Genomic DNA, 16,013 nt, shown 5'->3' on the forward strand with positions numbered 1-16,013 from the left:
GATATCCATTTACAAATGTACGCACAGAGGATGGGAGCGCAGACAGGTACATAAACACACTATGCTTCCCCTGTGGAACAGAACATAGGGTGAGCCCACTGCAGAACAATCCTAAGAGGGATTACCCAGATGTATGTTCCAGGGAGTTCGGTGGGGCTTGTGCCCATTAAAGTGTGCTTAGGACTGCAGTGATGCTTTGTATTCCTTAGCTGCACTGCACTCCTAACACGCAGTCCAGTATTAGACAGAGTATCCCTTGTGACAAGCAGACGGTCTCCTCCTCATTCGCCCGCTATTATTTACTAAGCAGACATGCCTGATGCAGTGCCCTGGTGCTGTGGGTTTCCCTGCCCAGGGCAGCCCATGAAACAGAGTGCTGGAGGGGAACTCGCAACAGAATAGCCCCATTCAGAGACTCCAGTTATGCATCCAATGATGGTGTGTGTAGGGCGAGGGTGGCAGCCTCTATCCTCCTCTGCCCATGTTCACTGGATGCCTGAATGCAGGCCAAATGCATGCAGCTATGCTACACAGTTCTGGTGGAACCCATAGGGAGCCTGGTCAGGAGCCTGTTCTTGGCAGGGCTCTTGATTGCACACTCATAGCACCCTTGCATGTACAGCTGCATGTGCGGGGGCTCCGTTCAGGCATCCAGTGGATGCACTCAGGGGAAGGGGTGGAGCCTGCTACATTCCCCTGTGTGCACTCATCGACTGCATGGGCTGGATGGCCATGTACACCATGGCAAAGGAAGACCAACCTGGTCCCGTCCAGGCTTTCTCTCTGTCCCATCGGCCAGGACAGCTAGGCTGGTGAGAATGAGGGAGAGGGCCTTCTCTGTGGCAGCCTCTACTATGTGGAACTCCCTCCCTAGGGAACTCCGCCACGCCCCCTCTTTAATGAGCTTCCGCCACACGTTGAAAACTTGGTTGTTCTGGCTGGCATTTGGGGTGGGTTAGGGTATTTTTAGAAAATGATGTCTTGTGTTTAATTGTACTGTTTTAGACTGTACTGTTGTACATCGCGCAGAGTGGCCGGGTGACTGGCCAGATGGGCGATTAAGAAAATAAATAAATAAATGAATGAATAAATAAATGAATGAATGAATGAATAAAAACAAATCCATCACCCAGAAAAGGAGCAGCTGCAGGGAACTGGCTTTCCCTCTCCCTGCTAGAATGAGCACTCAGCTCTGCCTGTTGAGAAAGCTGGGATACGAATCTTCTAAAGGAATGAATGTCTCATGATTTCATATGTTTTGCCTTATTAAGCTTTATGGGGAAGAAGAGGTAGAGCGGAAGACAAAGGGCGGCTGCTCTAGGCATTAGCGATGTGTTGGCTGTGAAGTGTGATTCCTGACTTCCTACTGAATACTACCTCTACTTAGGTAGATGTCGGAGAATTTCTCCACGAATCTCCGGGAGGCCAAATGCCAACGCATTCGGTCCCCCGAAATTGGTGGCGAAATTCTCCGACACCCCCCCGCCCCCCCCCGGGATGGGACTTACCTCGTGCGAATGTCCCTCTCGGCGGCGGGTCCCGGCGGTGGGGCAGCGGCGGGGCGGCGGCGGGGTGGCGGCGGCAGCCCGGTCTTCCGACCAGCTGCCGCTACCGCCATTTCCAAGTAAAGTTAAAAAAAAAAACGTGATAGGCTACGTAAAGATTTACGTAGCCTATCATGGCTAGATTTTCAAAGTCAGCCATGATAGGCTACATAAATCGTTACGTAGCCTATCACGGCTTACTTTGAAAAAAGAAAAAAGCGCGTACGCAAATGGCGGCGCCCATGGGCACCGCCATTTGCATTCCTTATTTGTGCACGGGTAGTCTACGTAAAGATTTACGTAGACTATGGCGAAAATAAGGGCAACGCAAATAGCACACTGTTTGCTCCTCAGAAGCAGCTTTTGCGTACGCACTTTTTTTTTTTTTTCAAAGTCAGCCGTGATAGGCTACGTAACAATTTACATAGCCTATCACGGCTGACTGAAAATCCAGCCGTGATAGACTACGTAAATCGTTACGTAGCCTATCACGTGTTTTGTTTTTTTACATAACTTTTTTCTTTCGCGGCCGGAGAGGCGGGGCGCTCCCCCCCGGCCAGAATTTCGGCGGGGAGGGATGGGGCGCCTCCCCCCTGGCCAGAATTTCGGCGGGGAGGGACGGGGTGCCTCCCCACCTGCCAAGAATTTCGGGGGGAGAAACAGAGCGCCTCCCCCCCAAAAACAGCTGTGGGACCAGGTAAGGGACTTTCGTCCATCCCTACCTCTACTTATCGTTATTATTCTTAGGCACGATCTAGCCAATGCTGAATAATCGCGTTGGTTGTATCCAATGGTGCCTTTGTGCCAGTGGAGAGCGCTTCTGCTTGCGCACGGCAGGGCACCACATCTTCTCTAGTACCCCCACCCCACCGCAGCTCCCCAAAAAGCTGCTTCTGAGGAGCAAACAGTGTGAAACATGGCACAGAGGGCTGCAGCAGGCGGTGGGGGATGAGCTAAAGTCTGGGAACCTGCCTTGTGCACGCGGAAGTGCTTTCTGTTAGCACAAAGCCACCACGGGATACATACAGCTCATTATTTCAAAGGGTGAGTAGAGATGCATGAGAAATTCACTTCAGTTCATTTCTGTTCAGTTCATTTTTGGACAGAATATACCCAGGTTGCACCTTCCAGATCAAACATGGACTCAGACGCAACCTGTGGTCGAAGTCCGTACACTTCCAAGCTTCCAATGTGATTTGTAGACCAAAAAAATGCATTGACAGCATGCATTTGACAGTAACATATTAAAATAAGTTTTAAAAAATACACTTTAATCAATGGGAGAAGAATGTGTACATTTCAAAGATGCACACAGCTGATGTGTATATCTTGAAAATATATGAAAATATGCATGGATTTTCATGAGGAAAGAAAAACAAAAAAAAATCTGATACGGACTTGAGTCAAACGAGCTTTGAGATGGAATTTGGAGAACTTCTATGATCTTGCTGACTATCAGTTTTGCTGACTGGCATGTCCCTAAGGGTGATGAGACTTCACTCTCTTCCACTGAAATCAGTAGAAATTAAAAGTACGTAACTTTGGATGGACTGAGCCCATAAGTAATATTTATTGTTGTAATTAAAGTAGATTTTAGGTTTATAGATCCTGAAGGCTCTAGATTCCAATGTAAATTGACACACTCCTGAATTCTCCTCCTGATGTGAGGATGGGAACTTAGTTATTCACCCAGCTTTTGCACTTCCCAAATGTACTAACATAGTTCTCGGCTCAAAAAACATATAAAAATAAGTATCTTTTTGAGAGACAATATGTTCAAAGTATGTATTTTGAGATAAAATATATTTAAAGATAAGTACTTAAATGTGATTTTTTAATGCAAAATTTGTTTTAAAAACTATGCAGATTAATGCAGAAATAGGACTGGCTATGCGCAAATTGTGACCATACTTTACGGATGCAATTTCTGCAAATTACACTAATTATGGCTGAAATTTGTGCAAGTTACACCAATTGCAGCTGAATTTTGTGTAACTTGCCAATTTTAAAGAAAATAAAAGTAAAAGGTGATCCGCAAGCTGGCCCAACTCACACAGATTGAGTTGGGCCAGCTCACAGGTTGGCTAGTCAGTGTCCAGGGAGGCCAAATTGCAGAACGCTTGGTGGACTTCACCCCGCCCCTGCCCCCTACAGATTCTTCCAACGTCCACAGAAGAATCCTTATTGAATATCTTCTCTAGCACGGCACATGGTAGAGCATTCATACAGGCCACTGTAAATGCAACCTAAGGCTTATAAACATGAACAGTTTTTAGATAGTTAGCCCCTTTGCTCCCAATTGGGAATTAAATGCCACCAATAGAAGGAGAACAAAATTTAGTTGCCAGGGATATCAAATGTTGCGATTCAGTATTGTACTGTCTTAACAAAAGAACTTATTTTGCCTTTTCCTTGCCCAAAGAAAAAAGCTCAAATGGAGAAATATCTATTTGCATTATTTTACAGCCTTCAACCTCCTAAAGGAAATCAACCCTGACTGCTCATTGAAAGGACAGATACTGAAGCTGAAGCTCAAACATTTTGGCCACCTAATGCGAAGAGAAAACTCTCTGGAAAAGACCCTGATGCTGGGAAAGACTGAAGGCAAAAGGAGAAGGGGACGGCAGAGGATGAGATGGCTAGATAGCATCACCGATGCAATGAATATGAACTGCGCTCTGGGAGAGAGCGCAGGACAGAAAGGCCTGGCGCGCTATGGTCCATGGGGTCATGAAGAGTCGGACACGACTGAACAACTGAGCAACAACAACAACAACAGCCTTCAACCAGCTATTTCTCTAAGAGACTTGCCAGATCACAGAACAGTAACAAGAATCTTCTTGGTCAAGACAAAATGGAATCCATCTAGACAGAGTAGATGTCTAAACTGTACATGTTATGGAGTTTAATCCAGATTCCAAGCAGAACGCTGCATTAGTCACACACCTAGGGACCCCAAGAATTGCTCTGAGGAAAATGACGATAATCTGCTTCAACCCTCCCTCTTCCTCTGTTTCGCAGCCTCATAGATCTCTCTGCATCTATCTTCTAAACCTCCTTTTTGGTGTTTCTGCACTCCATAGCTGTCCTTACCTCTATCTGTCCTTTGTGTACCCCTCAGTGTTCTCTTTCTCTCCCTCTCTCTCTTTCTCTGGAACTCAATTTCTTCAGGGGGCCCCCAATACATGGAAAGAATTTATGAGAAAATGCTGCCCCATCCTTGCTGTCATGTGCACAAACTGTGCATTCAGCAGTCATGCAAGGCGGGGGGTGGGGGGCTACTTACATGCAGACTTATATGCAGATGTCTCCTCCATACAAAGGAAAATCAGGAACCCCCACCCCATATACAGGACTTCTGCACATATTATGTACATGTGCAGGGCCCCGTCGTCGCACAGCTGCTGAAAATGCAGCTGGCAGAGGGTGTGGCCAGCATGAGTTTGGCCAGGGGGTGGGGCTACACAGTGTGAAATCACAGCCCTCTTATGTGTCCTTTCAAAACCTGATGGGGGTTGAGTAAAAAAACCAGCCTTTTAATTAATGTCCTTTCTCCTGAAGATTTAACACCCTTTTCTCTGCCCTCAACTTTTTCACTATATCTTTTATTTTCTAAAGACAGCCCTTATATGTATTCAATGCTCAAAATGCCTGCTGGTTTAAGAGCGGAGCTTAGGCTATTCCATGTTGGCTCAAGGTCCACAAAACCAGGAAACTAAGGCTGATGCTTTAACAGACACACCCAGTGATCAGTAATGATATTGTGCAATGTCAGAAACTGTGTTTGCCCACAACTAGGGATTTACGAAAGTCACTTACTGTTTCGTGGATCTGCTTCGTGGTGGGGGGGGAAGCGCTCCGTCCCTCCCCCTGGAATCCTCAACGGGGGGGATGTGCTCTGTCCCTCCCCCCGGAGTACTGCCCGGCCGGCTCTCAAGGGATTCCGTGGAGCCGCCAGCCGGCTCCGCCCGCAGCCGGACATCCGGCCGCTGGGCAGCAGGGACGCAAATGGTGGCGGCCGTAGCCACCGCTGTTTGCGTCCCTGTACTTAACCATGATAGGCAACATAAATATTTATGTAGCCTATCACGGCAAAGTAAAAAAAAACCCATACGCAAATGGCAGCTATGGCGGCCACCATTTGCGTTCGCTATTTTTCTCCATTCTAGCCTACGTAAATATTTACATAGGCTAGAACAGCGAAAAATAGCGAACGCAAATGGCAGCCACTGTAGCCGCGGCCATTTGCATACGCTGTGCCCAGCTGCGGCCAGCCAGGAGACCAGCCACCGCCCATGCCGCCTACGCCACCCACACCGCCCACAGCGCCACCCACGCCGCTGCCCACACCGCCGCTGCACCTGCCCCCGCCGCTGTCGCACCTGCCCCCACCGCCGCTGCCCCCGCCGCTGCCACCTCCTCTGCCTCCACCGCCCCCGCAGCAGATCTTCAGGATATTGTTGTAACTGACATTAACACCTATGTTGTGAAGTTATGTCAACTGAACTTGCATTTATCATACACAAAATGGGTGTGTTCACACATCATGCTAAGCCACCCTACGAATAAGCTACACAGTGAAGGTTGTTCAGGGAACAACCCACAATGTGTCTGACAGACAATGAGGCTCACCACAGGTTGCTCTCCCCCCTCAGTCCTCCATCCCAGTGTCCTTCATAGCAGAACCCATCTTGGACAGCCATAAGAGCACATTTGTGCACTTGTGAATGATCAGCAACAGCAACCAAATTATGAACACATCTGCACGATTTTCTGGGACCAAAACTTTCTTTTAAAAGGGAGGCAAACCAGTGGCAATTGTTCCAAAGTGCAGTTGGGCATCGATGGAGGGGCTCTCACTGGCGGCGGCACTGGCAAGATCACAAAGTGCATCGGGGGTTGCCGTTCTTGCAGAGTGCCTCGCTGGCCGATTCTTGCAACCCACAATGAAATGGCTTTGCCAGGTTCAAACAACATGCCAACCCATCATGGATCGAACAACCCCTAGAACAAGCCATGGGTTGTCAGGGTGGCTTGTTGCCCAAATATAAGCCACCCTGCACAAAGCAGTCTTGATTCAGATGACACAACAACCCCTCATGGCTAGTTACCCACGATGGGTTGCTGTGTCATGTGACATGCATGACACAGCATAGTCAATGAGCTATGACATGCAAAGGTGCAAAAACCAGTATACACTACATGAATTCATATCTGATATTATTTAAAGGAAGACATATTTCATACAGCGTGCTAGTTTTTCTTCTTTCACACACTATATAAGACAGTCCTACACCAAGGTTCTGTTCACACTCTCATGGCTTAACCAATGTGACCAAGAAATGAGACCTGGAAGAGGCTATGCAGACTGGAGCAGGTTTGATTTTCAGTGGGTCCCTTTAAATTCTATAGGACAAAGTTAAAGGGCAGTCAGATGGGACAAAAATTGGAGGGGGGATATATTGTGTCTCAGTCCAGACACTGCAGTGACTGAGTGGTATCTCATTACCTTCTCCTACCCTGCCCCAAGTTAAGATTCAGAGCCTTGGGGCCAGGGGAGGGGAGGGGAAGACACCTTTGCAGCATGGCAGCAGCGGAGAAGGCAGCAGCGTGGCGAGGAGAAGACAGTAGTGGCAGAGCAGGTGGCTCAGGTAAGGACCTGGAGGTGCCGGAGGGGCTGACTAGGGGGGCTGGGCCAGGGGCCGAAGCTCCACAGCACACTGAGAGCTTTGGTGAGCCCCTGACCCACTCCGGGCCGCTTCATGCCCCTCCGCTTCACCTTGGAAGGGGCACAAAGTAGCCTGAAGCAACCCACTTCAACTTGGGGTTCGGGCCTTGGGCCAAAGCGGTGCACACAGCCCTAATTTCTCTGGTAAAATATAAACAAATGTTTCATGTGAACATCTGCTGAGATTATGTGAACTAAAAAGAAACGCATTATAATTTTTCCGGAGAGTTTATCTACTGAAGAAATTACTGTCTGTGTATTGCTAAGGGTCCATTTTTTAGTTCAGTCTTTGAACTCAGTAAGATTTACTCAACCATGTATGGGATCAGGGTAGACAAAGAATTGTTATCATTCTCACTGTGGTCCCTGAGGAAGGAAGCTGAAAAACCACTGATGCAGCCCATCTCAAAAACCAGGCAAGTATAAGGATGTCAGAGAATTCCGCCACAGATCTTGCTGAGGCCGAATGCCAGTGCATTTGGCCCCGCGAAATCTGTGGCAGAACGGCCTGCCACCCCACCCCCCCGCGGATCCCCCCAGGACAAGACTTACCTGGGGAGGATCTTCCGGGCGGCGGCGGCTCCAGAGGTGGCTTCGGCGGCGGCGGCTGCAGTAGGGATGGCGGAGAATTTCTCCACGAATCTTGGGGAGGCCGAATGCCAACGCATTCGGCCCCCTGAAATTGGCAGTGAAATTCTCCGCCACCCCCCCAGGATGGGACTTACCTCCCTCGAATGTCCCTTTCGGCAGCGGGTCCCGGCGGCGGGTCCCGGCAGCGGTTCGGCGGCGGTTCGGCGGGGGCGGGGGTGGCGGCCTGTCTTCCAACCGGCTGCTGCCGCCGCCATTACAAAGTGAATGTAAAAAAAACACACACACACGTGACAGGCTACATAACGATTTACGTAGCCTATCATGCTAGATTTCCAAAGTCATCCGTGATAGGCTACGTAAATCATTATGTAGCCTATCACAGGTGACTTTGAAAAAAAAAAAAAGCGCGTACGCAGTTCCTTATTTGGGCCTGGGTAGTCTACATAACGATTTATGTAGCCTATCATGGCTGACTTTGGAAATCTAGCCGTGATAGGCTACGTAAATCGTTACGTAGCCTATCACGTGTGTGTGTGTGTGTGTGTGTTTTACATTCACTTTTTTATTTCGCGGCCAGGGAGATGGGGCGCTTCTCCCCGGCCTGAATTTCGGCCGGGCGAGGCGGGGCGGGGCGCCTCCCCCCCGGCCTGAACTTCAGGGGGAGAACCAAAGCGCCTCCCCCCCCACCGCGAAGCAAGCTGCGGGACCAGGTAAGTGACTTTCGTACATCCCTAGGCTGCAGCGGCTGGTCTTCCGACCAGCTGCTGCCGCCGCCATTTGCAGTCTGGAAGGGGTTTTTTATTTTTTGTTTTTTACAGAAACATGATAGGCTACGTAAAGATTTACGTAGCCTATCACGGCTGGGTTAAAAAAAAAACGTGTACGCAAATGACGGCGGCTATGGCCGCCGCCATTTGCGTTCCTTCTTTTTGGCCATCTTAGTCTACGTAAATGTTTGCGTTCCTTCATTTTGGCCATCTTAGTCTACGGAACAAAACATTTACCTCCACCTCCCCGCAGAATCCTCTTCAGACGGATCCTGGCTGAACGAGACTGACTGCAGATGCAAATCCAGGACGCCATTTGTGGCTGTAAAGGCCTTAGTTTAAGGTAAATGCAGCCATAAATGGCTGCATTTAGCTTAAACTAAGACCTTTACAGCCGCAAATGGCATCCTGGACACCATTTGCATCCGCAGTCAGACAAGTCAAGTCCCCTTCAGCCAGCGATACAGCATGGCGGCCGTATCATGGGTGCTTCGGAGCTGGCCAGTGGCTCCGTGGAATCGCCGCGGAGCAGAGCCGGCCAAAGAGGATTCCAGGGGGAGGAACGGATCGCCTCCCCCCCAAGGACAGATTCCCCATGGACCAGAAGGCAGGGAATCTGCCCATCCCTATAATACTGGCAGGAAATGCAAATTCTACTTACCAATTCCACAAATGGGCAAAGGTGACCATCCATTCCTTGTGCATTCAGCTGTCTTTTGTCCACCTTCTCCTTGAATTCTACTATCACATTCAATTAAAATTATATCTCCATCTTGGTACAAATTTCTTTGAGGTCTGAAAGTACCATTAGCCACTTTGGGGAGGTTACATGTAATTTCTAGGACAAATGAGACAAATATGTGACACAGAAATGGAAAAGAACTCAGATTATGGGTGTTGCCTTCTCTTTCATAAGACGTAAATATATATACATATACATACACACACACACAGAGCACCAAAAGTATGCAGTGTACTTTAAAGAATAGCTTAAGCAAAAAAAAAAAAAAAAAGAGGTCAAGTCTTGCAATCTAAATTTCAATAGAGGCAGAAAAGAAGGGAAGAAGAAGTTCACAATGCCACAAGTAGGGGGAGAAATGGGAGAAGCAAAAGCATAATATGGGAAGAATGAGAGCAAGTGCACAAATGTGGTCATTGTTTTAGCAAGGGATGAAGACTAAGAAGTTAATCCATAAATGTGCATTGCTAACCGAAGCAATGCACATTTAACCATTCATAAAATAAATAACTTTCTATACTATCCTTTTAAAAGCTTCCCTGTTTAAGGCTGCATTCCCAAACTCTATGGAATAATCCGCATTCAACATAGTAGGACTTACTGCTGAGAAAACATACGTAGGATTACTGTGTAAGTCTTTGAACCCAGTATCTGCTTTCAAGTAGTCAAAGCAAACATATAAACAGCAAACTCCATGTCGGGTTTCCCATTCCTTGGAGGCAATTGCTCTCTTCCTGGGCCCAGCTGAATTGCTGGAATATCTTGAGTGCAACCAACCCCCTTTGATATGCTGCACACTGAGCATGCTCCTAGCGGCTCACTGCAGATGGAAGAGGAGTTGCCATATCCCAGGGGTCAGGAACCTCCATCCTGCAGGCCTAATCTGGCCCACAGAGGTTGCCCATTTGGTCCGTAGCGCCTCCAGGGGACAGGAGGAACCTAGTGCCAGCCAAGTCACTTTCTCCATCTTCTCAGTACAGATAAAGGCAAAATTACAGGGATGGGAGATGACATTGGTGGGTGAGGCCACACCCACTGATACTGGCATGGCCCCACCTACTGATGTCATCTTGCTTGTGGAGGGCCCAGTGGGGCAATTTGGCCCTGCACCTAAAATAGGTGTTTTTAGGGGTGGGTAGCCTGCCTGATAGGCGGGAGCAAGGGGGCATGTGTCCACCTGATGGAGGCAGTGGGGGGAGTGCTGGGGGCCAGAACATACCGAGGCTGGGAGGCAGGCGCTGGCGGAGCGCTAGGGGCAGGCCGTGCCAGGTGAGAGGAACAAGGGAGAGATGTGTAATATCTGTCCCCTGCTCGGGGCTTGTCCAGAGCCAAAGGATGGCCGGGGGAGGCGGGACTCCATCTTCTGGCCTTCGTTTGCTGCTCTGCAATGCCAGGTCTGTTACCCAGAAAATGGTAACAGAAAATGACATGATCCTGGATGGGGGTGCAGACTTGGCATGTATTACGGAGACCTGGCTGGGTGAGGCCGCTGCTCCAACTCTTGCAGCCATGTGTCCAGCTAGAATTTCATATGCGCAGCAGCCAAGGGCTGGGGATCGGGGAGAAGGGAGTGGCTGTTACCTACGGGGAGTCCTTGGTCTTCACCAGACCCCCTCTCCGGGAGACCAAGGTTGCTGAGCACATGTACTGGAGGTTGGGCCCGAAGGGCCTTCTGGGGATTCTGCTCATGTACTGTCCACCCCATTGCAAGACTGAATCCCTGGCCAAGGTGCTTGAGGTGGTCTCTGATGTGCATGTGCAGGCCCCTAAATTATTGGTGTTGGGGGACTTCAACGTACATTCAGAAGCTGTCCTCACAGGAGCACCCCAGGACTTCATGGAGACCATGGCTTCCTGAGAGCTGCACCATATTCCAACTGGGCCCACTCATGTAGCCAGTCATGTGCTAGACCTTGTGCTTGTTTCTGGAGAAGCAGGAAGTGATTTGGAAGTCGGGGGTATAACTATCTGGTGAAGTTAGACTTCTTGGTTCCACAACCCCTCTGCAGGAGTGGAGGACCCATTAAAATGGTCTGCCCCAGGCATCTTATGGATCTGAATGGATTCCTGAATGCGCTTGGGGATTCTCTGGAGCACGCCAATGGCCACTCGGTCAAGACCCTGGTGGGTGGGTGGAATGCCGCAATCACTGAGGCATTAGATCAGGTGGCTCCGAAACACCCTTTCCCCCTGAACAGGGCTCAGACTGCACCATGGTTCAATCTGCAGTTATGAGCTCTGAAACAGGAGGTGAGACGGCTAGAGTGCTGGTGGCGGACGTCTCGCTCCAAAGACGATCAGACACAGGCTAGAGCTGTATCTTCAGCCTATCACATGGCAGTGAAGGCAGCAAAAAAGGAATATTATGCTGCCTCTATCGTGTCTGAGTGCGGAGTGCTGTCAGGAGGCTGTTCCAAGTGGTCTGGAGCCTGGTCGGTCCAGTTGCTCCAGAACTGCTGGAACATTCTCAGGCCTCCTGTGAGGCCTTGGCAAGGCACTTTGCAGATAAAATTGATTGGATTAGGAGTGTTATTCCATGCACTGCGGATACAGTTAGTGAGCAAGAGGCGGTCTGTGGCAAACCAGTTTTGCAGGATCGGTTCCAGCTTCTTCCTTCTGATGAAGTGGACAAGGTGCTTTCATCTGTAAGGCTGACCACCTGCTTATTTGATCCTTGCCCATCTTGGCTCATTATAAGCTGCAGAGAGAGGCTGGATAAGGAGATCAGGGTGGTGGTAAATGCCTCCCTTGAGGAGGGAGTGATGCCATCAGCCCTCAAGGAGGCAGTGATAAGACCGCTTTTTAAAAAGCCCTCCTTGGATCCCCAAGTTCTGAACAACTTTCGCCCATTCTCGAATCTGCCATTTTGGGACAAGATTATTGGGCAGGTGGCAGCAATGCAGTTGAAGACAAACTTGGAAGAAGCTGATTATCTAGATCCATTTCAGTCAGGCTTCAGGCCTGGGCATGGGACAGAAACAGCCTTGGTCGCCTTGGTAGATAATATGAGGAGGGCTCTGGATAGGGGCGAATGCTCCTTCCTTGTTCTCCTTGATCTCTCAGCAGCTTTTGATACCATTGACTCCTGGACTGCCTGAAGGGGTTGGGCATTGGAGACACTGTATTATGGTGGTTCCGGTCCTTTCTCTCTGGCAGGTACCAGAGGGTAGCACTGGGAGAGGAGGTTTCTGACCTGTGGCCACTCGTGGGGTGCCACAGGGTTCCATCCTCTCCCCGATGCTATTTAACATCTATGTGAAGCCGCTGGGGGCTATCATCAGGAGGTTTGGGGTGCAGTGTCATCAGTGTGTGGATGACACGCAGCTCTACCTCTCGTTCAAATCTTCACCAAGGTTGGCTGTAGAATCCCTGTCCAAATGTCTGGAGACGGTGAGTGGCTGGATGGGGAGGAATAAGCTGAAGCTGAACTCTGACAAGACCAAGGTACTTTTGGTGGGAGACAAAAGGAGGTTGGGGGATGTTGACCTGGTGTTGAATGGGGTACGGCTACCTTTGAAAGACTAGGTCTGCAGCTTGGGGGTCATCTTAGACTCCCAGCTGTCCATGGAGGCTCAGGTATCAGCTGTGAGCCGGACAGCGCTGCACCAACTCCATCTGATACAGCAGCTGCGCCCCTACCTTCCCGACCATCTGCTCCCATCAGTAGTACATGCCCTGGTCTCCTCTTGTTTAGACTACTGTAATGTGCTGTACGTGGGGTTACCCTTGAAGATGGTTTGGAAGCTGCAGCTGGTACAGAATGCGGCGGCTCACTTGATTAAAGGCAGCCGCCAGTGAGATCACATCATTCCAGTGCTGAAGGAGCTGCACTGGTTACCAGTTGTTTTCTGGGCCAAATTCAAGGTGTTGGTTTTGACCTTTAAAACCCTATACAGGGGTTGAGACAGGCCCAGCCTATCTCAAGAAGTGCCTCCAGCAACACCAGATATGCTGCTCAACAAGATCAGCCTCGGATGGCCTTCTCTCTGTCCCATCAGCCAGGACAGCTAGGCTGGTGAGGATGAGGGAGAGGGCCTTCTCTGTGGTAGGCCCTGCTCTGTGGAACTCCCTCCCTAGGGAACTCCACCATGCCCCCTCTTTAATGAGCTTCTGCCATGCATTAAAAACATGGTTGTTCAGGCAGGAATTTGGGGTGGGTTAGGGTAATTTTAGAAATGTGAAGTTTTTAATGTTGAATTTTATTGTTTTGAACTGTTTTAATTGTTATACATCACCCAGAGTGGCTGGGTGACCAGCCAGATGGGCAATTAATAAATGTAATAAATAAATAAATAAATAAATAAATAAAAATTGTAATTGCTGAAAGTAACTACTCCTATTACTTGTAGGAGCAGGAGTATTTAAACTGCAATAATTAAGAACCAAAGTAGTTTCACAACATAGTAGTTGTAATTACCATTTCACAACATGAAAAAAGCACTCCGAGGCACATGGCAATTCCCAGGAAGATGCCAGCCAATGAGGACTGGCTTTTTCCTTGTCAGATTGGAAGCCAAGTTTTAAATGTAAATTTCACATCATCTTTAGTTACCTTTGCATTCAGGATACACAATTGGTTTTCCATCACACTGGACTACAGAAGCAGATTCGGAAGGATTTGTTGCAAGGATGTATCCTGATTTACAAGTAAGCTCAACAGAATTACCACGTTGTAGGTACATATTCTGAGACCAACTCTCATCCAACCCCCCTTTCACCTCTATCTTCTTGCTTTCCATTTCAGCTAGTGACATTGCACAGGGCTCTGAGGTGAAGTAAAAAAGAAAGAATTCTGTTAACAAAGGTAACAAATATCTAGATTCACCATATTTCTGTATTGGAGAACTGAAATAATATGGAAGGTTATACACATCAATCATGAGAACACAAGCCACATTGGGTTTAACTTCCAAAAAAAGAGAAGAATATCAGTTTCTTGTAAAACTGCAATTTCCAGGATTCTTTGGGGGAGGTCATAATCACTGACGTGTTAGATCTAGAAATTTAAGTCATGGAGAACCTATTAATATTAAGCATTTATATAGTTCTTGTCAAGTATTTAAAGTACTGCACACAAACAGGTTTCAAAAGTAATTCCAAATTGGGGGATTGGGGCCAAGAGAACAGCAGCTTGCTTAAGTCCAACTAAAGATCATGCATTAGAAGCAAATTATGATCTGGGAATTCCCAACCCCGTATCTCACATGCTTCACCATGATTCTATTGCAGGGAAGAACAGTGATGTGAACCAGCCCCAAAAAAGTCACATAAAAAAATACAACTTCTCCCCAAAATTAATGAATCCATCCTCTATGCAAGTCAGAAGTTACAATCAAAGGAAAGGAAAGCAATATACTTGTCCCAATTATATTTTAAAGCTTCAAACACCCTGTTTAACCACTACCTTTGCTCTTACCTAAGCAAATGGGACCTTTTGTCCAGGTCCCACTGTCACAAAAAGACCTGTTATGTCCTTCCATGGCATAATGTCTTTGGCATTTGAACTCTACTGAAGAACCAGATGTGTACTGCTTCTGCGATAAGGTAATAATGTCTCCATTCTGGATACTGGGTGGATGGCTACAGTTTTGTCCTCTTTCTAGTAAATAATAAAGTAATATGAATGATGGCTTTGGCTGTATCATCAGAGATTTGGTATTCTACATAAACAATTCCAGACTGATGTCACAGGAAAAATGAGATGCTCAAATGTGGTATAATGGCTATGGGTCAGAGTTGCACATGGACACCTTAATCTTTACATCAATTGAACTAGGCCATTTTGAACGAGCTGAGCTCATAAATTGTTTTATATGGCTAAAGGAAGCTCTACTTTGACTTTTTATCAGATCATATCCCCATTGGCTTCTGTTATTATTATAAGATACATTTGTCTGTGCGTGCATGTGTATATAACCATAAATTATGCAGATATGATTGCTGTTTATTAATGTCTTCTACCTTAGATCTACTGTTCTAGCCCATATCAGAATAAATGACTTCTATAACTCATGCTATCTTTATTTATTATTAACATTTATAACTGCCTTATCTGCTAAACTCATCAAGGTGTCCCTTCATCCATCATCAAATCACTGAGGGATAGGAACATGTAGGGGGGGGCTGAGAGGGTGGTGGGCAGGATGGAGGGAGACCTAGTGGGCTGAATCCAGCCAGTTCTCACATAACAACAACCCAGACTATGGGTTGTTGCCTTACCCAGAGTTTACCCATGATTTGTCTGCCAGACGATCATGAAAAGCACAGGTTGTATCTTCAGCTCCTGAGTTGTTGGATTCCCTCCTCCTTCACCCGCTTCCTCCTTGTATCCCAAATGCCCTTGCAACACTATAGTACTAGAATGTAGAGCAGCCAGGGTTTTTTTTACAACTCTTGCCTGTTGCCTCTGTAACCTGGTGAAATAACCCATGGTTCTAGTTTCAAGCATAATGACAGCCCATGGTTAAAACAAGCCAGAGGTCAGTATCCACTAGGGCTCTTCTGTGCACAGGCACTAGCACCTGTTCAGGTCCTTCCAGAAATGAGTGTTTCTGCTTGTTTGGGGGCTTGTTGCTCATGGACCGGACTGGCAGGACTGGCCAGGCATGGACCGGAGCCAGTGGTGCTGGCTGTGTCTGGAAGAG

General features: G+C 47.9%; 1 protein-coding gene across 1 annotated transcript in view; it reads right to left on the reverse strand.

Annotated features, from left to right (window-relative positions):
* Positions 1–16,013, reverse strand: part of LOC146347838 (complement factor H-like) — an 81,428-nt gene that overhangs the window by 27,162 nt on the left and 38,253 nt on the right. Inside the window, exons 10-12 of the mRNA XM_084851625.1 lie at positions 14,786–14,968; positions 13,922–14,134; positions 9,292–9,468 (exon numbers count right to left, since the gene is read on the reverse strand). Coding sequence (XP_084707751.1) covers positions 9,292–9,468; positions 13,922–14,134; positions 14,786–14,968 — 573 coding nt within the window. The remainder of the gene's footprint in view (positions 1–9,291; positions 9,469–13,921; positions 14,135–14,785; positions 14,969–16,013) is intronic.

The sequence above is a fragment of the Heloderma suspectum genome, chromosome 4, assembly GCF_057233095.1.
Source record: "Heloderma suspectum isolate Gila_16-S chromosome 4, 16-S_ref, whole genome shotgun sequence".
NCBI classification, from domain to species: domain Eukaryota; kingdom Metazoa; phylum Chordata; class Lepidosauria; order Squamata; family Helodermatidae; genus Heloderma; species Heloderma suspectum.